This window comes from Pelodiscus sinensis, chromosome 1 (genome assembly GCF_052426305.1).
Source record: "Pelodiscus sinensis isolate ZL-2025 chromosome 1, ASM5242630v1, whole genome shotgun sequence".
NCBI lineage: Eukaryota > Metazoa > Chordata > Testudines > Trionychidae > Pelodiscus > Pelodiscus sinensis.
This window is the reverse complement of record NC_143052.1, coordinates 342522842-342549351: the sequence shown is the minus strand read 5'-3', so window position 1 is coordinate 342549351 and position 26510 is coordinate 342522842. Positions and strand designations below refer to the sequence as shown.

The window sequence follows — 26510 nt, the reverse complement described above, 5'->3', positions numbered from 1 at the left end:
TCAACATTATTGTCAGGTTGAAAAGTCCTGGCTCATTCTACCTGGTTTATTACATGAGATTCCCATTTAATTCTGTAGAGAGTCTGGAGCTATGCAATTATCTGATTACACACACACACACACACACACACACACACACACCACACACCCCCAAATTTGGTGGCCCATTTAAGAGCAATTCTTGAACAAATGGACGCACAAACAAACAGACAGATGCACAGATGCACAAACGCTCTCATATCAAACAAATGAACAGACACACAGACAGACACACAAACTCTCTCATATACGATGAGAGTTGGTGCATATTTCTCTTTGTGTATCTGTCCATTTGTTCGTGAGTCCATTTCTTCAAGAATTCCTCTTAAATGGTAAGAGTTAGGGCCACCAAATTTGATATGCAGCTGCCTCTTATCTTAACTTGAAGTAAGATCAGGGTTTGGTTGTGCCAGGGCAATGGGATGTGCCTGGAATTCAATTGTTTCTTAGAAAATGGAAAGGGAGGGGTCTGGTAGGAAGGAGTTATACTGCAGAATGACCACAGGAGGGCAGCAAGGGACCAGAAATGGAGACCAGGACAGCTATTCCCCCATTGGGGCAGCAGGAGGCAGGGGTGAGAAAGGGGACAGCTATTATATATTTCAGAGAGTTTGTCTTTTTGTGTGTCTGTTTGTGTGTTTGTCTGTCTGTCCCCCAGCCAGCAGACATGCACCTTTCCCCCAGCTGTGCTCACTGTAACTGCAGCAGCCAGGGACATATACTGCATTTCTGTATATCTAGTCATCTTGTTTGATGGAGGTCATTGTATTCAGTTTAGATGGAGACATTCCAGCATGCAGCATCTGCACTTGGAAATGTTATGGTTCTATTTCAGCTGTACATGGAGTTAGATAACATGGAGCTACAATGCTTGTACTAGGTTGACATTACAACTTATTTTATTGGTGGCATCCATGCTTAGATATGCAGAGCTGTTTGTCAGCATCTACAAAACCCTAGAGTCATTTTACCTGAAGATATGACTGCACTTTATGCATGAAAACGAAGACTACTGCAGTGCAACAAATAGTCTTGCAGCACCTTAAAGACTAACAAAACATGTTGATAGTATCATGACCTTTTCTGGATACAACCCACTTCTTCATGAATGCTCATGATACCATGTTTTGTTAGTCTTTAAGTTGCTGCAAGATCATCCATTGTTTTTTAAGTTTTTCCAGTCACCGACTAACTTGGCTACCCTTCTGAAGCTACTGCAGTGCAGTACAGCCCCCTCCTGGTTAAGAAAAACAAACCAGAATGAGCTAAAGTGATGTCCAGAGAGAACTGTGTGTATCTCCTCTAAGGAGACACATCTGACACGAGCTCATGGTGGTAACTGTTGCCAGCTGACTGCTTCATCCACATTCACCACAATTTCAGTGGGAGACACCTGATACACAAACCAAAGGAGCCTGCAGCAGTTTAAGCTTTTAATAAGCTCTTATGTTACCCGTCACACCCTTATTTGGTTCTTACCCGTGTGTCTGGGCCCAGTGACTATGACTAGGTATGCACAGGGCCAGAGTTTGGCTTTTCTGACAGAACGTTACAGATGGTGTTGACAGCACATTATTTTTATTGGCGGTTTACTTCCTGAGCGTTGCTCTGAAGCTTGACAGCTTGGTAGTTTGTCCTCCTGCAAGCCAGTTGGAAAAGGAAGTGTGTTTGGGCTGCACACCTAGTAGAGCAGTGCTTCTCAAACTGTTTGGCCTGTGACCCACCCCTCTCAATACAGACCTTACCACGGACAGTTAGCCAACCACTCATGATGACAAAATGGGTACAGGAGGGAGTGGGAGTGTGGGGTCAGGCTGTGAGGTAGGGTGCAGGAGTGGACTTTGGATGAACATAAGAACATAAGAATGGCCGTACTGGGTCAGACCAAAGGTCCATCTAGCCCAGTATCCTGTCTACCGACAGTGGCCAGCACCAGGTGCCCCAGAGAGGGTGGACCGAAGACAATGATCAAGCGATTTGTCTCCTGCCATCCCCCTCCAGCCTCTGACAAACAGAGGCCAAGGACACCATTTTATCCCCTGGCTAATAGCCTTTTATGGACCTAACCTCCATGAAATTATCTAGCTTCTCTTTAAAGTCTATTATAGTCCTAGCCTTCACAGCCTCCTCTGGCAAGGAGTTCCACAGGTTGACTACACGCTGTGTGAAGAAGAACTTCCTTTTATTAGTTTTAAACCTGCTACCCATTAATTTAATTTGGTGTCCTCTAGTTCTTCTATTTAGGGAACTAATAAATAACTTTTCTTTATCGGCCCTCTCCACACCACTCATGATTTTATAGACCTCTATCATATCCCTCCTCAGTCTCCTCTTTTCTAAACTGAAAAGTCTGATGGGGTCTGGGCAGGACAGTGTGTGCGGGAGGGGAATGGGGGTGGAAGGTCTGGGCATGAAGGAGATGGGAGATGCATACTTGGTTCCATGCCTCCCACCAGTCCTAGGCAACCCTCTCCCCCCCCACTGCTCCCATTGGTTGCATTTCCAGCCAATGGGAGCAGCAGGGAAAGCCTCAAGGTGAGTGGTTTCCTGCGTTGCTGCTCTCTCAGTCATGGAGCCAATTTCTTCCTCCGCAAGCTGGATCTAGTCTGAGAGGCTCACTCCACTCCACCCCCGCAGCAGGTAGCCGACGCTGGTGCTCCAACCACACAAGGGGAAGGGCACTGGGCTGGAGCACCAACGCAGGCTCCGCACTGCAGGGGGGTGAGCCCTAAGCCCAGGGCCCACTTGGAAGATGGTCACGGACCACACTTGCAGAGCCACTGGTATAGAAGAACGGTTGGTTGATTATCTTTTAAGTGTTTTCAGTCTTTTTTTTTTTTCAACCAAGTCTTACAAAGATTTTACAAATTGTGGGAGGGGGAGACACACCCAAATTCTACTCTCACACCACCCTCCTTCCCGACCCCTACCCCAGACAGTCATGAAAGGGATTGAAGGTAGCAAGCCCCCCCCTACTGTGGACTACAGCCAGTACTCCAGCCTCTGAGGCAGAACAGAAGCTCGGCTCTTTGTACCAGCTGCAAGGGGTAGGAAGAAAGGGTCAGGCCACTTGATCAGCACTTGTGTGGATTCCGGTGCCTTCCCATGCTCCCTCCATGCTGGCAGAGTGCCCTGCAAAGGGGATGGCTAGAGGCCTCAGACCAGACTGAGCTGCCCTCAAGAAGCCAATGACAGGGGGAGGAGGGCAGAGGTGGAAGAGCCTTGAAAGCTGTGATATTTGAGAACGTTCTTCACCTCTTGACCCTGCCCTTTGACTGCCCTGTTTCTTTATCTCAGCACAGTGCTGCATAGCTCTCTTCATCGGCCTCTTCTTCACTCGCTTTTGGCTGGTCAGCGTCCTGTACGCAGCATGGTGGCTTCTGGACTGGGACACGCCACGCAAAGGTGGGCGACGGATTCATTGCGTCAGGAACAGCATCGTCTGGAGATACATGAGGGACTATTTCCCCATCACTGTAAGTGCAACCAAAGGTAGGATCCAATCCAGTGCCCACTGAAGTCTGTGGAAAGGCACTCCCATTTCGTTCCTTGGGCATTCGCTCAGGATCTCACAGTACTGGAGAGAGGCCAAGGGATCCTAGCACTGGGCCTAATAAATCAGCACTAGATTTTACTGCTTTATCTTGCATAGCCTGGAAGGAAGGGTGGTTTAGAGGTAAGAGCACAAGGTAGGAGACCTACTGCCCGACCTTGCAAGAATTGTTTAGCCCGGCATTTTCAGACCCACGTACCACAATATATCTGGCTTTAGACACCTACCTCTTCAGTTTCACCACACCTTGGGAGGGAGGGAAATAGCCTCTTGAGATTCTTGTCCTGCATCCTCTAAGGTATCTGAGCACTTGAACCAGTGACACAAAGTGAAGTTACACAGCAAGTCAGGGACCAAACTTGGCCTTGAACTCAAGAGTTTCCGGGCTCCTACATTCTCTGCTTAGAGCAATTTACAGGGGAGTATCTGACTGAAAATTAACTGGCTTTAAGTCAAGGCTGCAGGACCAAGTGGGAATTTTCAATGCAAACTGGCGTTTTGTTGGACTGTTAGGCCTGATCTATACTAGACCAGGAAGGTCAGCTTAAGAATCACAACTCCAGCTACGCAATTTGCATAGCTAGAGTCGGCTTATCTTAAGCCAAGCCACAGTGGCATCCACACAGTGGGAGGCTGATGGGAACATTTCTTCCCTTACTCCTCACAGAAGGAGGACTACCGGACGCTGGTGGGGGCTGCCCTCAGCATTCAATTTACGGGTCTATACTAGACTCGCTAAATCAAACGTTAGAAGATTGACCTCCGGAGTGTTGATCTTGTGCTAAGTAGAGATGTGCTCTTACCATGCAGCACCCTAAGTGCCCATGGCAGGATGTGCATGTTCAGCACCCATGAGAGAACTTGCTTCAAAATGCCTGCAGTCTCCAGGCGCTAGCTGGGGCAGCACAAAGCAATGGATTACAGAGTCAGGGATCCCACAGTGGCGTGAGCCTTCCAGAGGGGAACAAACTAGACACCATTAGGTCAGGCCGCAAGACCTGCCTCTTTAAGAGCTGCTTAGAGAGGGGAAAAGCTGACAATGACCCCAAACCCCCAATCAATCAACACTTTCAAGAACCCAAGTCAGAGCCTACAGAACTCCACTATTACAGGCCCCTCCATACCAGCCTGTTTGTTTGGAAGGCAGAAAGGTACCACTGCTGGTACAGAGCCTCAAGGTGAACAGAGAAGGTTAACACAGTGAGGATTCCATGGGTGGAACATTTCAAACAGATGGGCTCTCAAGAGCATACTGGGCAAACATTCACTGGGAGGGAGTTTTCTGTCAATTCCTATGCCAAAAAGGACCTCTGTAATTATCTAGTCAGATCTTCTGGCCAAAAGACTTCCCTGAATTAATTCTTTTTGAATTAGACAATATTTTTTAAAACAACATCCAGTATTGAATTTGAAAAGTTGCCACGGATGGAGAATACACCTCAACTCTTGACAAGTTGTTCCAGTGCTTAACGACCATCACTATTCAAAAAAACACAGCTTATTTTTAGTCTGAATTTGTCTAGCATCCACTTCCAGCCGTTAGATCTCGTTACACTTTTGCCTGCTAGACTGAAGAGCCCTCTACCACCAAGTTTTTGTTCCTCCTTTAGGTACTTCCAGGCTGATTTGGTCTCTCTGTAACATACCCTCTGGTACACTAATCACTATAAAGGCATGTTTTGCAATCCTTTAATCATTCTCAGGGCTCTTCTCTAAACCTGCTCCCGTTTATCAATGTCCCTTTTTGGACACCAGAACTGGACACAGGGTTCCAGCCAATCTGGATCTGACCTCCCTTCTTGTGATTCCCATTTATACATCCAAGGATTGCATTGCTTTGTGCACCCATGTCACTCTGGGAGCTCACGTTCGGCTAGTTATATACCTAGCCACTGTGAATCAGGCAGCATAAAAGGCAGCACAGAACTGGGAGTGGATGAAGAGGGCATGGGGAGAAATAGTCAGCAGACCGGCAGAGAAGCCTTCATGGCAGAGATATAGAGAAGGTACAAAAGGGGCATAGAAGGGTGGCAGCCCCATCAAGCTTCATGGGGAAGAGACCCCGAGTTGTTAAGGACTTGGAGATAAGGCAACAGTCATGGAAATGTGTTCCACATGTAACCCACATACCTACTGGGTGTGGTGCTTAGACCATTTACAGCGAGAAAGATTGAGTGTACTCTACAGCCTTTACTGAGAGCCAGCTGGGTTATAGCTCAACAATTTGAGGCTTCCAGACTAAGATCCAAAACTCCCAGGTTCAATTCCACCTGTTGGTATTACCAGGACTTGCCGAACCGTGGTGAGCCCTGCTTGCCAGCCATGCTGTCTGGTGATATGTGCATGTGCAGGTTGCTGGAACCTGGCTCTTCCAGGTTACAATCTACTTGCCACAGGTGAGTAGATTGTATAATTTGTCAAGCCCTGGGTATTACACATACATGAACTCTGATACATGGACTTTGGTTACTAGCATTCATTTAGTGCACACCTCTGACAGCAATGCAGAGCAGCTCTGCTTTGGATCTTGGACGAATATTTCTCTGCAGACCATGTACTAAGTACATTTCTGAAGAGCCCAGGACATGCACGCCACCGTGGCGGCTGCTGCTTCCTGTGAGTAAGGTGAAAGGGAAGCGCAGCACAGCAAGCAATAAGGTTATTCCAGAAGGTAGGAAATCATTTGGCATCCCAGCATTTTCCAGAGGGTGAAGATTCCCAATTCCCCGCTCCCTGACTCTACCAACCTTTATTTTAGTTTTTGCTTCACTAGGTGCCTCTCTTTTGCTTGGCTAGGTGCTGGCACTTCCCATTCAAGTACATTAGTTAATTAAGCCAGCTAGCTTTGCAGAGTGTTATTTGCCTGTCAGGGCTGAGTAATATTCTGTAGGCAAATGAAACCTCATTTGTTTTTTTCATTACAGTACCATCATAATGACAGCAAGGGGGGGAGGGGAAGAAGGAGGGTAGATTTTGTGTGGTGGCTAGTTCAAAGGGACGGTTTTCCAGGGCTGAATAGAGCTTTCAGCACACAATGCAATGGGAAATCTGCAGTTCTTGCCTAGCTGTGACACAGGGGTAATGAAACAGCAAGTAGTCCTGTAGCACCTTAGAGACTAACTAGATAGATAGATAGATAGATAGATAGATAGATAGATAGATTATCATGAGCTTTCATGGGCAAAATCTCCTTCCTCAGATGAGTAGAGAAAAAAAAGGCAGGGAGGGATCCTCCAAATTTTTAACAGAAAAAGAAGGGAGAGTGGAATGAGGGGGGGGGGGGGAACCCTGTCAACAGTAGTACCAGTGCTAATGAGACTAACTGAGTCACATCAAAAGCTAATGGCCCATCCAGTTCATGTCTTCAGCAAGCCAGAGGTAGATCCAGAAATGAGTACATCAGGTCTCAGTTTCCAGTCCTGAACTGGACACTTTCCTAGGAGCTGGTTTCATTCCGCCTTAACAAGTCTTTGACAGAGCAACCTCCGTTCCTGGTTACGTCCTGTCAACACCTCCAAAGTGATCAGTTACTTATTATTTACACTGCAGTAGTATCTAGGGGTATGTCTACACTAGCCCCCTAGTTCAAACTAGGGAGGCTAATGTGGGCATTTGAACTTGCAAATGAAGCCCGCGATTTAAATATCCTGGGCTTTATTTGCATGTTCCCGTCTGGCCATCAATTTTAAATGTCACTAGTCCGGACTAACTGCTCATGGCTACAAGCGGCAGTTAAACGGTAATTCGAACTAAGGACTTAGTTCGAATTACCGTTTAACTGCCGCGTGTAGCTGCAGGCAGTTAGTCCGGACTAGTGGCATTTAAAAATAGCAACTGGACAGGAACATGCAAATAAAGCCTGGGATATTTAAATCACAGGCTTCATTTGCAAGTTCGAATGCCTACATTAGCCTCCCTAGTTTGAACTAGGGGGCTAGTGTAGACATACCATAGGGGCCCCATTGGCTACACCTGGTATAAACAAGAATAATAAAAAAAAGTCTGTGCTTTGGAAAGCAGCCAGTCTCCTTGAGCCCCATTTTGGCAGAGCCGCTTCTGGCTCAAAACACCAGACCAGAGAGTTTTTAAGCAAAGGGCGACTGGCTGTCCCCAGCACCCTGCTGGATAGTAGCCACTGATGTTTTCTGAAGTCGCTCTCCGGGTGCCCATTGTAACTTTACATTTCCCCTGTGTACGCAAACTCGCTTAGTCCTGACCCCCTGTCCAGTGCTCGGGCCTGTACTTCCTCGTCCAGTGGCTCCTTTAAGACCAGGGCCCCGGAAGCGGGCAGACAAACAAACAGTTTCCATGGTCAGATGGTGGCCCAGGCCCTGGTTCAGGGCAGGGCAGGCGAATGAACAGTTTTCATAGCACAAGCGGGAAGGGGGAGGCTGCCACCCAGTATGGGGGAGGTGGCAGGGGGGACACGGACCCTCCCTACTGCACCGTGTCCTGGCCCAGGGGCCTAGCAGTGGCCGCCTTGGCGGCCATTGGGGTCAGCAGGGAATCTATTCTGAAACGCGCTGACATACATTAAAGGGTGATCAGGCCCACCTGACCATCCCCCGCTTCCCCTGGGCCACTTCCAGATTCCCCCTCAGTATGTACCTGGCTGGCTCGCAGGGTCTCCGTAGTCCAAATTTAGGTGTAGAGAAAAAAAAGTCTCCTCCTCAACGCCTGAGCCGGGTGGCCCAGCTCCTCAGGGTCTTCCCGGTGTGAGGGGTCAGGGTAGGCCTCTGCACCCTCCGACAGCTGGCCCCCGACTGAGTGTCTGGGCCTAGTTTTTATACTTCCCGCCCCTCCCCCAGGCCTCTGTGGCTTTAAAGGGGCAGGTTCCGGCTCAGCCCACTGGTGCTCAGAGGGGGGTTCTTCTTCCTCAGGGTCAGTGAGCGGCCAACCCTGCTCACTACACCCTGGGGTGCAGCCATCAGACCTAGCGATGCCTTTGGCTCCAAGTGCCTAGTGGGACAGCAGATATTAGGGATCCCCTTGTGGTAAGCAAAGAGCAGAGGCACTGAGGGAGCTATTTCTGCTGGGACAAGGAACATCCAGTGCTGCAGAGGTCTGGAGTGCGAAGGGTTAATACTAAGGCTGTTAAGTAACGTTAATTGACTAGTCGAGTAGTCCACTGAGACTCTTGTACATTTTAAAAGAAGAATGCGGAACTCTGTGTGCAGCCTGGAGCCAGCGGGAAGTCTGTTGACTCTGGGCTGCACATGGTGTGCCAGCTTTGAAATGCACAAGAGCCCCTAGCTCAGGGTCTCCATGCAGCGCTGACGAATTGAAATGCCACCCAGAGCCGGGGTCACCGGGGGACTCCCCAGCTGATCCTGGGCTCCATGCAGCATTTCAGTAGAACTCGGGACCAGCTGACCCCGCGTTCTGGGGAATTGCTGCGTGGAACCCTCAGTCAGCTGGGGAGTCTTACTGTTTAGGAGGAATTCTTGATCAAAGAGACAAACTCTCTAAAATATATAGATTACAAAATCCACTTTGCTTCTCTTAAATACATGGGAAAACAGCTGATTTGGCTAAATAATACCTCTCCACGGCTCTCCAGATAATCAGTACATTTGCTTATTTTTTATTCCATCTTGGGATACGACTGACAAAAGATGGAAGGCTGAGGAGCTGCAGAGAGAGCTGAATCTGCCAGCAGGAAAGAGATGCTGCTCTGTAGGAGCAGTAGAAAGAGCCTTGAAGTTTTACCACAGCGTAGCATTTCAGCACCAATGCCAAGAAGATGCAGATAAAATGCATGGTGGGTGCAGAGAGAACCACCAATATGATCAAGGGGCTGGACGGACAATGCTCTGTAGAGCTATTGAAAGAAATGCAGATGAGTAGTTTAGCTAAGGGATGATCGTGCTCCCTGCCTAGAAATAAGGGAAGTGTGTAAACACCCCGGAGGGGATGGATTGTGTAGCAGTTGCTGCAGCTGGATAAAATAGTGAGGGGGAATTGATCACTAATGTGACTCATCCTGCTGGCACAGTCAGGGCTTGTTCCTTGGTATCCCACACCGTGTGCTATCCTTATGATTTAAAAAAAAACCAGGGCTGGGGCAGAAACCAGGGGTGTAGAGAGACTGGCTGTCTGGTGTGTGGAGTGTATGAGGAGGATGCCAGGGAGGGTTTCCTGCATCAGCAGGGCAGAGAGGAACATTCCCAAGGAAAAATCCCAAACTCACACAAGGACATCTCACTTCCCCTCTGCCGGAAGCCTTCCTGATTCCCACAATGGTGTCTCCCAGAGAATCACCTCACAGAAGCCCCGTTCCCATGGAGCCAGAGTGTAACCTGTGGCAGGAGGGCCGGGCTGGACCCACCACGGACAGGGGCTGGTCAGAGCAGTCCCTGCCTGCAGTGAGCCCTGCGAGGCTAGAGCAGCCCCCTGCCCATGCCAATTAACCAGAACCAGTAGCCCTCACCCATTAAAGGTGAGGCTTACCGGTTAACTGGTTAACCATTTACATACCTAGCCACAAGACAGCCAGCTCCCACATGTCTTTGCGTTGCTTCATGAGACCCCCAAATGTCCAAGTCTGGGCAGATTCTGCCACCAAACCAGGGTGTGTGCCAAAGGAACCCTTCCCTTTCTGCTCTCCTGGCCACCTTCACAGACTCTGGGCTGGTGGTTACCACTGTGCCCAATGGAGATTCCATAGTCTCCTCCTCTGAGCTACCGTTTTCCACCATAAGCCCTCCCTCGCCTCCAGCCATCACTCCATTGCAGTCTTAACCAAGGTGACCAAATGTCCCCATGTTATAGGGGACAGTGCTGATAATCAGGGCTTTGTTGTATAAATGTGTCTATTACCCCCTGCACTCCTTGTCCTGATTTGTTACACTTGCTAGCTGGTCACCCCAGTAGTAACTGCAACACCAGAAGGCCAAGAAGCTGAGTTATAGTCAAATCAGTGTCACTGTATCAGACTGAGACCATGGATCATCACATTGTTGTGGGGGAGAGCCTTGCGTGTGCCAATGACCCCAGAGAGCAACATTGCTTGGAGTCATGTACTCCCTTAGGGTCACCCATGGCAGAACGGCAAGGGCCCGGTTTCAGACCAAGTGTGACCCAAGAAGTCCTCAATGGCAGAGCAGACGGAGGATACCTGCACAATGGAGCTGATACTGTTGAGTAATGTTACAGCAGCTGTGCAGGTGGATGAAGGCTGCAGCAGATAGATGATCTGCAGTCGTCATGGTGTCCATGCCGTTGGTTTCAAGCCCTCTGTGTCTCAAGGACAGCGTGGTGACTGCTGTGCACGAGTCTCCCCACTTTAAAAGAAGCCCCACCCAGGCACCTTCCATTTTCGGGGGAAAACAACACCTGCACAAGTCAGAAGCCTGCTGGTGATCGGCAAGTGATGATGGGAACAGTCACCGACCGACACACAGGCAATGGGTATGTGATTCACCCGTCTTGCTCAAGGACTGAGGCAGGTCGAGCATCTCAGCAGCTGCACCCATGACTGCGTGGTCCTCTTTAGGATCCACTCTGCTCACCCACATGGGGAAAGGGCAAGAAAAAGTGCCCTAAAAATAGTCTTGCCTCTTCCTCCTGGCTCAGCAGCTGCATCCAGCAGGATCACCATCCCAGAGGTCGAAAATGTAAGAAACCACTGACATTCTGAAGAGGAGAAGAGAAGAGGTGCAGGAGGAAGGGGAAACGGTCAGCAGTCTCCTGCTGTACCTGGAAACATCTGTCCTCACTGTAATAGAACTTGTGGTTCAAGGATCGGCCTTATCAGCCACCTGAGGGTCCATAACTCTCGTGGAAGACGATCATACTCGGCAATGAGTGATCGCCCATCACCATCATCATTAGACTGAGAGTAATCTGTGATTTACACCCATGAATGAGGGGTCAACATCAGGACCCAAGAGTTTCCGCCAAGGCAATGCTGCTGTTCTCTAGAAAGCCACTGGGTGGTGCTGCAAAGCAACAAATCCCAGACAACACAGCTCCAGCTGCTGAACAAAAACAGAGCTAGGAGAACTGAGTACTCCCCTAAAACCTTCCTGCCCCATACAGCCATGCTTCAGGGCCATGCTCCTCAGCCACTCAAATGCTTAGCATTCTGCTGTCAGCAACAGCGTCTGGCCAAAACAGCCATTAGGGCCTTTGTGGCTCGAAAGCCCTTTGTAAACATGGATCGGTTAATAGCCTTGACTCCCACTTGAAGAAGAGCCATGTTATTTACCCAGGATATATCCCTCCACCGAGACGGTGCGGCTACTGAGCCTTCCTTTGCTTTGCAAAGAGCTCGGCCATCTCTGGAGGATGAGCACCATCCAGAGTAAGTGCTGAGTGTTCCCGCCGTGCGGTTGGCTGGGTGATGGGTGCACAGCTGGCTAGCAAGCGGAGCATTACCAGCCTAATTGACTGAAAGAAATGGATCTGCCATTTGCTCCTCAGTCAAGCCCCAGAAAAGCAACACACGCAGGCATCCCTGCCCTACCCCACAGCAGCCTCTGTTTCATTTAACATGAAAGGATTAGTGGCTCCTGGAAGATTAAAAATGGCTTTTAATCCTCCCATGTCCCAGCAGCAAACCTGATGTGGCAAATCTTCCGTGCCTGTGGGTAAGAAAGCGAAAAAGAGCTGCCAGGTTGCTCTGCCCTCTGTTAGAAAGTGTCCCCTACAGCTGAGCTCTGCTCAGTTAACATGTTTGTTGCTGCAGGAGAGAGGATGGCAGGGCCGGTGCATGCACCCAGTTTCTTGGTGACTGAGTGATATGCACTCCTCATGTACAGTCCTTTTCTTGCAGGTAACTAGCTGACTGTGCAGTTTTGCCATTGCAAGTGTCAGGAATGCAAACACGGGCTTGTTACAGCTCTCTCACTGCGGCTACGTCTACACTGCAGCCTTTGTCAGCAAAGACAATGCAAATGAGGCATTCATTAGCATTTCTTGTGCTCTCATTTGCATAGTCTCTTACAATCTGTTTTGCAAAAGAGGTTTTTGCACAAAAAACCAACCTTTTGCACAAGAACTCTTATTCCTTAAAACAGCAGGTATACAGAATCTTGCGTGAAAGGGTTTTTTGCCTCGTCTGCACTGTGAGTTTTTTATGCAAAAACCTCTTCTGCAAAACGGATCAGAAGAGACTATGCAAATGAGAGCACGAGAAATACTAATGAGCGCTTCGTTTGCATTGTCGCTGCAGTGTAGACATAGCCACTGTAAGAGCTCCCCCTGCGTGTGCCGTGCTAGCAGAGCTAAACTTTTAGAGAACCACAGACAGAGCAGTAAGGGAGGGATCTGGGAGCGCCCCAGCCTGTCAGTCCGCCAGCAAGCCGGGTGTGCATCCTGGTGAGTTTTGGAAAACTTCATAGAGTGAGGACAGACAGAAGCAGAGAAAATCAACCTGAAACTCAGCTGGGAGCAGAGAAAACTCTTGTGTGGCAAGGAGCCCCCTGATGTGCAGTTGCAGCTATTTGCAGGAGGTGGGGCTGGCAGGCAGCTGCTTCCAGGCTGTGAATGAGGGAGGCAGCAGCAGTAGCAGCACTGAGCCACTGAGGAGTTGGGCGAGGCCCTGATGAGAGTATCATGATCAGTGGAAGTGGAGTCCAAGCGTGGGAGGAGGGTGAAGGCCCAGTTAGGGAAGGCAGGCCCCAGCCCCGCCCCTTTCACCAGAGGCCCCGCCCCTTCAGCAACTTTCCCCTCCCACCCCCAACCCCCACGTGGAGCCAAACCCTGCCCAACCCTTACTGATCACCTGGAGGGCTGGGGCATGGCCCCAGCCTTCCCAGATAGCTGTGGAGTGTAGGCATTATGGGGAAGGCCTACATTACCCTCCGCCCATGAGTTAGAGGCTTGTGCTCTCTGGAAGGTCTGTTAGGACAAGGGATCAGGGGACCAGGGAGCGGGTCTGAAAGCATGACAGTCAGGTGGGCGGATGAGAGCAGGGCATGGGGTTTAATAACGTTCATTTGTTCAGCTTAACCTGCAGTGAGTTTCACCTTTTGCTAACGAACCAGTGCGATCAGCTCGGGCTGCCAGCTCTGGCTGGCCATATTCCTGGAGGGTTCATCAAGTGACATAACCTTTCACTAAATGTTAATCTTTAATTCCTGGAGACTCCCAGACAATCCTGGAGGGCTGGCAACCCCAGTTTCAACAGGTCCTTGCTAATTACCACTGTCCATCCCCCAATGTCTATCCCTACAGCTACACTAAGACTTTATTTTGAAATAATATCGAGCTGGAGGACTTCTAATTCCAACTCCTGTAACCCTCATTTCACGAGGAGTAAGGGAAGTCAAAGGCAGAGTGTTCTTCCTTCGACTTCCTGCTGCGTAGACAGTGCCAAAAGCCGAGTTAAGCTATTTTGACTTAAGCTACGCAATTGACGTAGCTCAAGTTGCATAGCTTAATTCAACTTTAGCCCCGCTGTATAAACATAAGAACATAAGAATGGACATACTAGGTCAGACCAAAGGGCCATCTAGCCCAATATCCTGTCTGCCAACAGTGGCCAATACCAGATGCCCCAGAGGAAGGGAACACAACAGGTAATCCTCACGTGATCCCTCCCCTGTCATCCATTTCCAGACAAACAGAGACTAGGGACACCATTCCTACCCATCCTGGCTATTAGCTATTGATGAACCTAACCTCCATGGATCTATCTAGCTCTTTTCTGAACCCTGGGAAAGTCCTAGCCTTCAACACATCCTCTGGCAAGGAGTTCCAAAGGTTGACTGTGCACTGAGTGAAGAAAAACTTCCTAAAATGTACCCTGAGGGTATGTCTAAACTACATCCCTTTTTCGATAAAGGGATGTAAATTAGACATATTAAAATTGTAAATGAAGCTGGTATTTGAATTTCCCGCACTTCATTTACATAATGGCGGCTGCAGCTTTTTTTCAAAAAGCCACTTTTCAAAAAAAAAAATGTGGTCAGGATGGGGCTCTTTGGACAGAGGGTTACAGGATCTTTCGAAATGGGGCATTTCTGTCAAAAGATCCCCGTCTTGACCGGCTTCAAATCGTGGCTTCATTTCAATTTCGATATGTCTCATTTACATCCCTTTATCAAAAAAGGGATGGAGTTTAAACATACCCTAAGTGAGCTAATCCCTAACTAAGGCCATCCCTATCAATATGCAAAGCAAGCAGCTGCATAGGGTGGAATGAAATTTGGGGCACCAACTTGCCCCAGATTTCATGGTGCCCTAGGCAGCTGTGTGCTGCGGTATGGAGCATTGTGGCTTCTAGCAACCAGTCCCATCCCCAGCTGGCCTCCCAGCACTGCTGATGCCCTCTTCAGCCCACCACAGTGGATCCCTTATGGGAGCGTGGGGTCTTGGACAGACTCCACCGTGCTCTGCTCCTGCTCTGCCCCTGCCTTCACTCCACCCCTTCCCCCAAACCCATACTCTGAGCAGTGTGGCTTGGAGCCAGGGGAGACCGGGTGGCTTCACTTCCCACTGCTGGTGAATATGGGGTTGGGCCCAACCCCTCCTGCCCAAATGCCCTGCTCCTGCCCCCTCCAGAGTGCAGCCCCCCTCCAGAGCGGAGGACTGTAGAGGACACCAGCAGTAGTAGGGATGGCCCAGCCTATCCCTTCACACATCCCTTTCCCTTCCATACCCAGCTACTCTCATCCCGCACACCCCTACCCCAATGACGCTGCAGGCCGTCTATTAGGAGGTGCTTTGTCTGGGGGTCACCGTGAGAGACTAGCCAGGAGCACACCTGAGTTCTGTGCCCAACTCTGGCGTTAGCTCACTGCAAGGCTATGCCACTTGGCCCCTGGTTCCACAACCCTTTTCAGTGCAGGGGGATAACACTCCCCACCTTGCAAAATTAGAGCTTGGAGATTTTTAAGGGAAAAGCCCCATCAAAATGCAGAAGCCAGCACATCCCAGGGCACAGTCAAGGCCTACGTTGCCACCCATACAACTGTTGTTTCTTTCTGACATAATTTGATAGGAACGAGCCCTGAAGCCCAGAAAGCAGGGGGAGAAAAGGAAGCCCTGTCAGAACCAGCATAGGACTGACGTGGGCCACAGGAAACATGGGCTGTAATCACTTACTGTATGATGAGCAAATCCATCTGGGACATTCTAGCCTTTGGCTTCTGGTATCGGGTACCACAGAGTAACCCCACTGAGTACAGTGGGGGCCAGCTTGCCCATGTTACACAGGACAGACGGAAAATTTACCTCCATGTCTACTGCAACCCTTTCTATTTCCTGCTACTTACCAGAGGAAATATCTCGAGCACTGCAAATAATGAGGTTATCTAACTGCTAGCACCTACTTATCTAAGGCGATTAGCAAACTCTGAAAGGCCACTGCTGGAAGCTGGAAGTAGCGTCACTCTGGATTTTCACTGGTGTAACTGAAAGCAATATCTAGCCCACATGTCTTCAGACAGCACAGTGTCACATTGAAAGGAAAGGCTGTGATTCAGGACTTTCTGGCCTGCATCTTGCTTATGTCCATTGGTTATGCAGAAACCATGACTGGGGTTACTTAACATAACTGCAGCTCTGACGCACGACTGGGTTCCAACGGAAGCATGCATTGGTTGGACTGAAAACAAATGCACCCAGGAATTCTTTTCATAAGCCTGGACCCTTTGGCATGAGCTGTATAAAAGGGAAGCATTATTTATAATTGAGGCAATTTATACAGTGGCCCATGACGTTAACCGTGGACTTTTTAATTTCTAATAGCTGTGGCCATTCACTTTGGTTTTCATTTATGGATAGGAGAAGAAAGAAGGCAGCAGGGGATTACACAACATCAAGTAGTTGCAAAGTCATCTCTCTCTTAGCTCTTTCTGTACCACAGGGCTAGGTGCCAATCCCTCTAGGCCATTTGGTAACTTTGAAATCTGCCCTGACGATCACTCCAGGGGCAGACCAGAGAACTACAGATGGCTCAAAGTGACCATTCCTCTCCTGCGCAGGGAGGAGGGGGCAGGCAGCCTGAACCTGACCGAAGACTCCTGTAAGCTCATATTTACTGGAAGGAATTGTGTCACCCTCTTGAAGCCTCTTTGGGAGCCATCAAATCGGGGAGACTAAACAATGTCCTGTGACAGAGGTGCCCAGCCACACAGTGAAATCGAATGACAAAGAGCAAATACTTCGGGCAGTCATCCCAAAGGATGGCTCTCAGGCAGCTCATAGTGTTCATCCAACCATTCATTGCATGACACCATTTTGGATCAGACCAGCGGCTCCTCCAGACCTCCTCACTCGGCTCCATCAGCAGCCAGTATAAGCTGCCTCAGGAATGTGGAATGAAAAGCCCAGAGAGGAAATTCCCCCCCATAGCCCCGTCAAAAAGAATCTGGCTTGTGCCCACATGCCTGAATAATGAGCAGAACATATGGACACTGAAACCTGTTTACAGGTAATTCACTGATCTCAGCATATAAACTGCCTATTGATAATAAATTTAACTGTAGTCCCATTTCTCTATCACCAGGGTGGTTCATGCACTTTTAATGTATTTATCCTTGTAGCACATATGTGAGGTAGGGCAGAGCTGTTGGCCCAGTTATACAAAGACAGAAATTAACTGAGGCTATGTCTAGATTGCAGAGCTTTTGTGGAATACTGGAGGTATCCTGGAAAAGCTATGTCGCGGCCAAGGAATGTGTCCGCTTTTTCGGAACAATTTCCGAAAAAAGCAGCCGCGTTCTTTCACCATCCCTTTAATCCTCATTGTATGAGAAAGAAAGGATGTGTCGAAAGAGGAGGTTTTTCCAAAATTTGACCCCGTGTAGATGGGCCACATTTCAGAAAAGCCTCTCTTGAAAGAAAAGTTGGAAAAAGATACACAAATTGCAGTTCACAATTTGTGTATCTTTTTCCAACTTTTCTTTGTAGCATAGACCAGGCATGACTTGCCAAGATCACCCAGATAGCCTGTGGGAGAGTAAGGTTTTGAACCCTAGTCTTCTCAGCTATAGCCTAGCAACCTGTCTATCCAACCAGCTTTACTAACTCAATTAGCTACTGCTTTCTTACTATGTCATTGACATGCCTTGCCATTAAAACACCAGACAACACAGATAGGCTCAAACATTGTGACTGGAACATTTTTCAATCAAAAAGTCCAATTCAAAAAATCTAAATGTAACATGGGGACATGTCAATTTCAGTAGTATTTCTTTTTGGGGAAAAAAATAAATGAAATATTTCAATATGGTTGAGATGATGCATGTCAGCCTTCTCAGAGCATTTCAGTTTTTCATTTTGAAATGGACTTCTCATTTTGAAATGTGTTTCATTTTGTATTTTTATTTTATTTCATATTATTTTATTATACCATTTTACATTATGCAAATTACAATATCAGTTACCAAACTAATTACCAGCTGAATTACCAAACACAAATTATTGCTTTATGTTCACATTATAATTTTCAAATAATTAAATTCTCATTTCAAATTACAAAATAAAAATAGAAAAACAAGGTCAAAACTAATATAAAATAAAAATATAACAGACAAGAAGAGTCAAAATCAATACTCGAGTCTATTGAAATGAAATGTTACAGCTGACCTGGGAATTTCACATTTGGGGAAGTTTTGAAATTTTAACTTTTTGTTCCAATCCGCCTTGCAACAGAAATTCAGAATTTCAACCAGCTCCACTTTTCATTGCAAAATGTAGATGTTGCTTCCCTGGCTGATCAGCCTGGTGCCCCAGATTGCCGTCATTTGGCTGCAATCATCAGACCAGGACCAGGCAGGCAGGTTCTACCATAATAGAATGGAGAAGTGAAATATGAAGATGAGCCCCATTGCACTGCGACTCCAGTCCTGTGCTGTGAATCGAAGGCTTGTGACTTAACGTGTATTGATTTATATGCCCATTTATCACATTGTACCGTATGTGACACACGGTTCTTGCATTTATATGGTGGTTACTGACTTAAGGTTTATGCACCTGATGGTGCGGCAAGAACGCTGATACTGCTAAGTGATTCCTGCTTGTTTTGAAACCACCTTTTATGTAACCCTTCAGGCTGTACATATGTCATATGTTCTCCCCTGCCCACCCCATATTTCCTTAAATAACTTACGCGATAACTCTGGGAAACTGAAATTAGACAAACCCAGCTGGAATTCAATCTTGTTTCATTGTTGTCTGACATGGCTGCTGCCCCTGCTGCTAGTTCACACAAATGCCTGGAAATCCCATTGGCACCACAGCCTCCAAACCATAATCTTGTGAGGCCCGCTCTGACTGCAAGAAAGCACCACAGCTTTAGCTTATCCTTGTCAGCATTTCTCTCCTCCTTTGAGCTTCCCGACCGTACGGCTCCACCATAGGAGCATGAGCATAAAACGCAACAATGCAGGAGCCGGCTTGGCGAGTCAGTGACCCATCTGTGAGGTGTGAGCTAAGGGCTAACTTGAGCCTTTAAGATCAGCCCTGAGCAAGGGGCCATGTGTAATGGCACGGGTCAGGAAGCTGCGGGGACAGGTCACAATTCCTCCCAATTCCTTGCTTGATCAGGTGGGTTGGCAGTAAATTGCCACAGCCCTAAGGGTGTTGTTTCCTTGATGGCAGGGACTTCTTGTTCTGTGTTTGTAAAGTGCCTAGCCCAGCAGGCTCCAGGTCCATGACTCAGGCACCAAGATGCTACCACAAATATGTCTCCGTTTGTACCTGGCCCAATAACCTGACCCATGTATGGGTGGAAGACAGACACATCCAGTGCCCATCCTCTTGCATCCGGGGCTAGTATCCTGAGAGCAAAGGCTACAGTCCACACCAGACCCTACTCCCAGGTAGGCCATGCAAGGAGAGGTGCCTTCTGACAGGAAGTCGCTGGGCGGTGCACGTTCTCAGCACCTCGGATCATCTGGCCAGCTCTGCTTTGGAGTCTACACATGGATTGAGGGGACCAGCTCCAGACACCCAAGTGGTAATCTTTTGGCCTAAGTGATTTAGCCAGGGTCAATCAGCCTGTCACCAGGGAATGGAAGCGAGAGTTCCCAACTCTCAGTGCCTTGCTCTGATCATGAGACAGGTTGCCCCGGCTTGAAGGACAGGGAACGTCTTGGCACCAGTAGTGTACTAGAGCTGCCCTGGAATGAGAGGTGTGTGGCCTGTGGGGACTCCACCAAGTGGCCGAGAGCTGTGGCCCAGCGAGGGAGGGAGAAGGCTGAGAGCAGCGTTCCCTGTAAGCTGGGCACTTGTGCAGCCACTCAGGAGAGATTCAAATGCTACCCAGCTGATGAACAGAATGCCCATAGCTAGGGTTTGTGTTTCTCCTGGTGGTGCCCTTCCGCACATGCCTTAGTGCACATAAAAATTTATTCTGTACATGGATGGAAAAGATTACAGGGAACATTTGTGGGGAAAAGAGAAGGTTTGCTGTTGTCCGGGGGTATGTCTAGACTACATGCCTCTGTCGCCAGAGGCATGTAAATTAGACATACCGACACAGTCAATGAAGCAGAGATTTAAATATCTCCTGCTTCATTAGAATAAAAATGGCCACCGCGTTGTGCCGGCTCAGCTGTTTGTCGGCACGAACTGGCAGTCAAGATGGATATCGGTCGGCAAGGAAAGCTTTTGCCTACTAATCCCTTATGCCTCATGCAACGAGGTTTACAGGATCGGTCGGCAAAGGCTTTCCTTGCCAACCGATCCCCGTCTTGACTGCCAGTTTGTGCCAACAAACAGCTGAGCCAGCACAGCACAGCGGCCATTTTTATTCTAATGAAACGGGGGATATTTAAATCCCTGCTTCACTGACTACTTCGGTATGTCTAATTTACATGCCTCTGGGACAGAGGCATGTAGTCTAGACATACCCCAGTTGTTTGCTGGAGTAGACAAGGAAGAAGGACTGCGACCCACAGCCATCTCCTCATTTGAATCATGAAAATGTAACACAAACACAGCTTGGACGAGTGAAATATTAACAGTTCTGGCCTCCTTCTCCATGTGGGCTCTCCTTACAGAGGGAAAACAAGTTGTTTTCCCTGGTTTGGTTTAAGCTCCAGGGCCTTTCTGCCTAGGACTGAAGGTTAAAAGGTGCAGCAGTAGTACAAAGGGCAACAGTTGCCTGGCACACACCACCTCCTCCATCTCTGGTTCAGGCAGCGGTGAAAGTAACTTAAAATTTCCTTTTGCAGCCCGGGTCCCTGCCACCTCTTTAAGTGGCTCCCTGCTGGCTTGTGCCGCAGCTCAGCCAGCTCTTAGAATCACAGAATCATAGAACCATAGAACTGGAAGAGACCTTAGAAGGCCATCAAGTCCAGCCCCCTGCTCTAGGCAGGATCAATCCCAACTAGATCAACCCAGCCAGGGCTTTGTCAAGCCGAGACTTAAACACCTCTAGGGATGGAGACTCCACTACTTCCCTAGGGAACCCATTCCAGTGCTTCACCACTCTCCTAGTGAAATAGTTTTTCCTAATATCCAACCTGGACCTCTCCCACCACAACTTGAGACCGTTTCTCCTTGTTCTGCCATCTGTCACTACTCAGAACAGCCTTTCTCCATTCTCTTTGGAACCTCCCTTTAGGAAGTTGAAGGCTGCTATCAAATCCCCCCTCACTCTTCACTTCTGCAGACTAAACAGACCCAACTCCCTCAGCCTCTCCTCATAGGTCATATGCTCCAGCCCCCTAATCATTTTGGTTGCCCTCTGCTGGACCCTCTCCAATGCATCCACATCCTTCCTGTAATTGGGGGCCCAGAACTAGACACAATACTCCAGATGTGGCCTCACCAAAGCCAAATAAAGAGGAAAGACTTCTCTGGATCTGATCTGCTGGCAATGCTCCTCCTAATGCACCCTAATATGCCATTAGCCTTTTTGGCTACAAGGGCACACTGTTCACTCATATCCAGCTTCTCAGCCACTGTAACCCCCAAGTCCTTTTCTGCAGAACTACTACTTAGCTGGTTGGTCCCCAGCTTGTAACTATACTTGGGATTCTTCCATCCCAAGTGCAGGACTCTGCACTTGTCCTTGTTGAACCTCATCAGATTTCTTGTGGCCCAATCTTCCAATTTGTCTAAGTCACTCTGGACCCTATCTCTGCCCTCAAGCGTATCTACCTCTCCCCCTAGCTTAGTGTCATCTGCAAACTTTCTGAGAGTGCAATCCTTCCCCTCATCCAGGTCATTAATAAAGATATTGAACAAAAGCGGTCCTAGAACCGAACCTTGGGGCACTCCGCTAGAAACCAACCATCATCCTGACATCGAGCCATTGATCACTACCCGCTGGGCCCGGCCCTCTAGCCAGCTTTCTATCCATCTTACCATCCATTTATCCAACCCACATTCCCTTAACTTGCTGGCAAGAATATTGTGGGAGAACATATCAAAAGCCTTGCTAAAGTCAAGTTATATCACATCCACTGACTTTCCCATGTCCACAGAGCCAGTTACCTCATCATAGAAGCTAATCAGATTGGTCAGGCACGACTTGCCCTTTGTGAATCCATGCTGACTATTCCTGATCACTTTCCTCTCTTCCAAATGCCTCAAAATGGATTCCTTAAGGATCCCTTCCATGATTTTTCCAGGAACCGAGGTAAGACTGACCGGCCTATAGTTCCCTGGATCATCCTTCTTCCCTTTTTTGAAGATGGGCACTACATTTGCCTTTTTCCAATCATCCGGGATCTCTCCCGATCTCCACGACTTTTCAAAGGGCGAGCTTGTTTACTGTCACCTCTGGCTTCAGAAGAACAAAATGAAGATGGGAAGAACTGCAGTTGAGAACCGCAAAGGGTTATCTGTAGCCAATCTGCACTCTGCTGGCTGGAACAGACAGTACCAGGGTCCATCCCTGTGCCCCTGCATGGAGGGGAGGGGGATTCTTTTGTCATATTTATGTGTCAGCAGCTAAGGAGAAGAGAACAGATTGGCAGAGTGAAAGAGGACAAATAAGGTTGCCAGATGGTTCAACAAAAATACCGGACGCACTTGACATGACATCACAATCTACATTACATCTTATTTAGAAAATACCGGACATTTCTATTTTCTCAATTTGTTTCCCGAACAGAAAGCTGAAATATTGGACTGTCCTGTTCAAAACCGGACACCTGGCAACCCTAAGGACAAACCCATGTGATCTGGGTGAGCTGTCTCCTGTCTCTTCCCAGCTTGCAGAAATGGACCAGGTCTCTGTTACATAGGCCAGGCCTACACTAGGGGGAAGTCGAACTAAAGTACTCAGCTCCAGCTATGTGAATAGCGTAGCTGGAGTCAACGTACCTTAGATAGGTTTACCATGCGATCCTGGGGAGTACCAGAGCCAACGGGAGCAGGATCAATGGTCGATTAAGCATGTCCTATCTAGACCCACTAAATAGACCCCTGGGAGATCGATCTCCACAGCGTTGAGTTCCCAGGAAGTGTAGACAAAGCCTCGGCATTGTGTGTCATGTACTGGATTTTGCATCTTCTGTTCATTAAGAAAACCAGCCTGAAGAAAGGGGCCTGGACTTGAATGGGAGGGTTTTTTGGTTTTTTTACTCCTCACACTGATGACCATACCCTGGCGGTTCACACCTATTAACCATTGTGGGCTCATATGCAGCTCTCTGCGTAGTATGTGGGCTGCATCCACATCATACATATGCTACCTGTATGACCCTGGATGTCACATGGGCTGCAGCTGTGAGCTGATTGGGTCACAAGCGGCCCACAGGCGGGGGACCACTCCTCTACTTACAGTGGTATTTGGGGAAAGAGCAAAAGGGAGCGGGTCTAAAATGAAGTCATGACACAGGATGAAATGGGCACAATAACATGGACAATGAGCTCATAGTCTCCTAACAGAAAACTCCGCTTGGCTGGGGAAGAGTCTTCCAAGGAAACTCCAGTAAGGCGAGTAATTGAAAATTGCACTGAGAAAAGCACCAGGGAATACATTTGTAGGGAACAGTCTTTCATTGTCAGGAGATGAACGAACCTGTCCTCTGAGCTTGCATTCCTATGGTTCTGCAAATACAGTTAGCAATATTAATCTGAGTGCTGCTCAGTTTGGAAAAATCGAACACGATCACAGCTGGATCTCCTGACATAGGCTTGGGCATCCCTCCGATCTGTTGGATGCAAGAGACAGGCGCATCTGGGCAGTGCTGTTTCTATTTCACTATTTTCATTCACGGGTTGTTGTTTTTCTGGAATGGGAAATACCTGGGGATGGACTGGCAAGCAGGAGCTCATTGGATTTAGATTGGCTGTGCTTGGCCCAGACTCTGGGTGCTCTGACAATTATTAAAAACACAACTCATCCGAAAAGAAAAAATCCAGAGCAAATCCCTCCCCCCTTTCGAAGCAAACAAACAAGCCAGCCACTCAGCAAGAGAAGGGATCCCCACCCCCAAAAGGCATCTAGGACTGTATTACATAACAATTAGCCTGTGGAATGTAAGAGATTAACTCTCTTCCCAATACGTGACCATGACCTGAGCTTGACCACTAGTCTGACTGAATTTTAACGAAGAGGGAAATGGGAATGGCTAACCATTAAAAAGAAACGTTTGGGCACTAAGAAGGTAGTTATTGTGTCTAAGAGTTCCCCTAATGAGAGGGAGGATAGAGTGGAAGGACTGTCTAGTGGTGAGGCTGCTTACCACAGAACTTGGGAGACCTCAGTTTCAAGTTCATATTGTGTCACAGATGTCCTGTGTGACCTCAGGGAAGTCTCGTGTCTTCACTAAACGGAAGATGGATACTGCCACAGTCAATCTTCCAGAGTTCGATTTAGCGGGTCTAGTTAAGACTCACTAAATCAAACTCAGAGGACACCTCTGTTGGCAGCCGGTACTCCTGCTTCTGTGAGGAGTAAGTAAAGCTGAGAGGAGCATTTGCTCCCATCAGCCTCCCACTGTAGGGATGGCGGGGAAATGTGAAATAAGGTACGTCGACTCGAGCGACGTAATTAATCTAGCTGGAGTTGCACATTTTGATTCAACCTTCCCTTTTAGTGTACATCTGGCCTCAGTACCTCAGTTCCCCATCTGTACACTGGGGATCATGCATTTTCCTAACTCATAGGACTGTTGTAAAGTTAAATCCATTAGCAACAGCGAGATGCTGAGATATTGTGGTAAAGGGGCCATCTAAGTACCTAACATGTCAAGAAAGCGATGAGAAGTTAGACCTGAAGGTCTGGCTACTCTTACCTGAGCTTGCAGTATGCACATTACTAATCAAACCAGTCTGAAAAGGGGCAGATCTGGTGTGTGTGAGAGCAGCTGGCTTATTCATTGATCTGCAGTTCATAACCTATCCGTTGCTATTGGGTCAACAGCTAGATACGCCTGAATGCTGTAGCTGCAGGTGCTCAGTGCTCCTGAGTAACATGAGTCTGGGGATGTCAAATTGGATATCCAGCACTGGAGGCACCTGAAATGAATGGAGGCAGTATTGGCAAAGTGGCCCCTTCTTGCTTTGCTTATTCCTCAAGAAGGAGGAAACTTTGACTGGACCGTGTCTGTAACCCTGAATGCTGGGAGAATAACGGTTTTCTGTAGCTTCCGAGAAGTAGCCGAGTTAGTCTGTAACTGGAAAAACTTAAAAAAACAATGAATAGTCTAGCAGTACCTGACAAAACATGTAGATAGCATCATGAGCTTTTGTGGGCATGCCCCAGGATGTTCTCGGTGCCACTGAAAAGGCAGTGTACCATGTGAGGATACATATTTCTCTTAGGGATGCATCCCCTCTGTGGGCCCAATACATGGCCCACTGTGGTTAAGGGCCATGTGACTTCAGTGACTTTTGGATCTGGCCCTCCAGGAGGAACCTTATATTAGGAACAGATGTTCCAGCTGCTAGGATTATAAAACACCAGGATTTTCACTCTAGCTCAGCTCCTGCCAAAAGGAACATGTAAAGAAAACAAATGATACAGCAAAGGCTAGCGCATGCAGTGGCTGGACACAGGTGTACTATAAAGTATAATAAATCACAGGGAAAACACAGAGAACAGCATGGCAGGAGAACAATAAACAACCAGCAGTAATGAGAACACACTGTGCAGACAGTGGGCAATTAGCTGCATGGGAATCAGGATTCATAGAAATCAGGGATGGAAAGGGACAATGGTTATATCTCGTTCGTGCCTCTGGCCACCACAGGTTTGTTCCCTGTGGTACCTATTTGTGTCCAGTCTTAGGTGGTACAAATGGACTATTCTCAGGGTTCATATTGCTAAGAGGAGCCAGGGCAATGTATCCCAAAATGGAAACAGTTGAGAACGACTCAACCATTCTATGGTCTAACAAACCTCATTGAGATGAAATTCCTCCTCCCACTATTCAGCCTACATAATGCATGTCCTTGGCCTGTCAGTAGCCCTAGCCCTCATCACTGGTATGAAATCCTGACCTGATGGAAGCAAAGCATAAACTCCCCACAAGGACAGGATTGTATCCTTCCTCTTTACAGCCTTGAAATGCATCTACATAACAACACTCTTGTCTGCTTCTTCAGCCAACATATCCAGAGGTTAATTTTTCCCTATTAATCCCTTCACCCCCCTAATTATATCTGATTTTCCAGTATCTTTTTGCTGTGATGGCACCTAATACTGAATCTACTATATATATTTTATAGAGAGTTTGTCTATTTGATCAAGAACTCCTTCTAAACCAGGGGTAGGTAATAATTTTTAATGAGGGGCTGCAAGTGGTAAAGGGCCACACTTCTATGGAGGGGGTGTAAGGTCTGGGATGGAGGTTGGGTGCAGAAGGGAGCTTGGGGTAGGGAACTGGGGTGCAGGAAGGGATGTGGGGTCTGAGAGAGAGTTTGCGTGAAGAAGGGGGCTGTGATCTAGGGCAGAAGTTTGGGGTGCAAGTTCTAGGAGAGAGTAAAGGTGCAGGAGTGGTTTCTGGCCTGGAGGATGGGCTCTAGAAGAGGGTGCAGGGTCTGGGAGGGAACTGTGACCTGG

General features: G+C 48.1%; 1 protein-coding gene across 1 annotated transcript in view; it reads left to right on the top strand.

The window, feature by feature from the left end:
• MOGAT2 (monoacylglycerol O-acyltransferase 2) overlaps window positions 1-26510 on the top strand; it is a 49931-nt gene that overhangs the window by 6917 nt on the left and 16504 nt on the right. The window contains exon 2 of the mRNA XM_006133576.5: window positions 3337-3515. Within this exon, the coding sequence (XP_006133638.2) occupies window positions 3337-3515 (179 nt within the window). The remainder of the gene's footprint in view (window positions 1-3336; window positions 3516-26510) is intronic.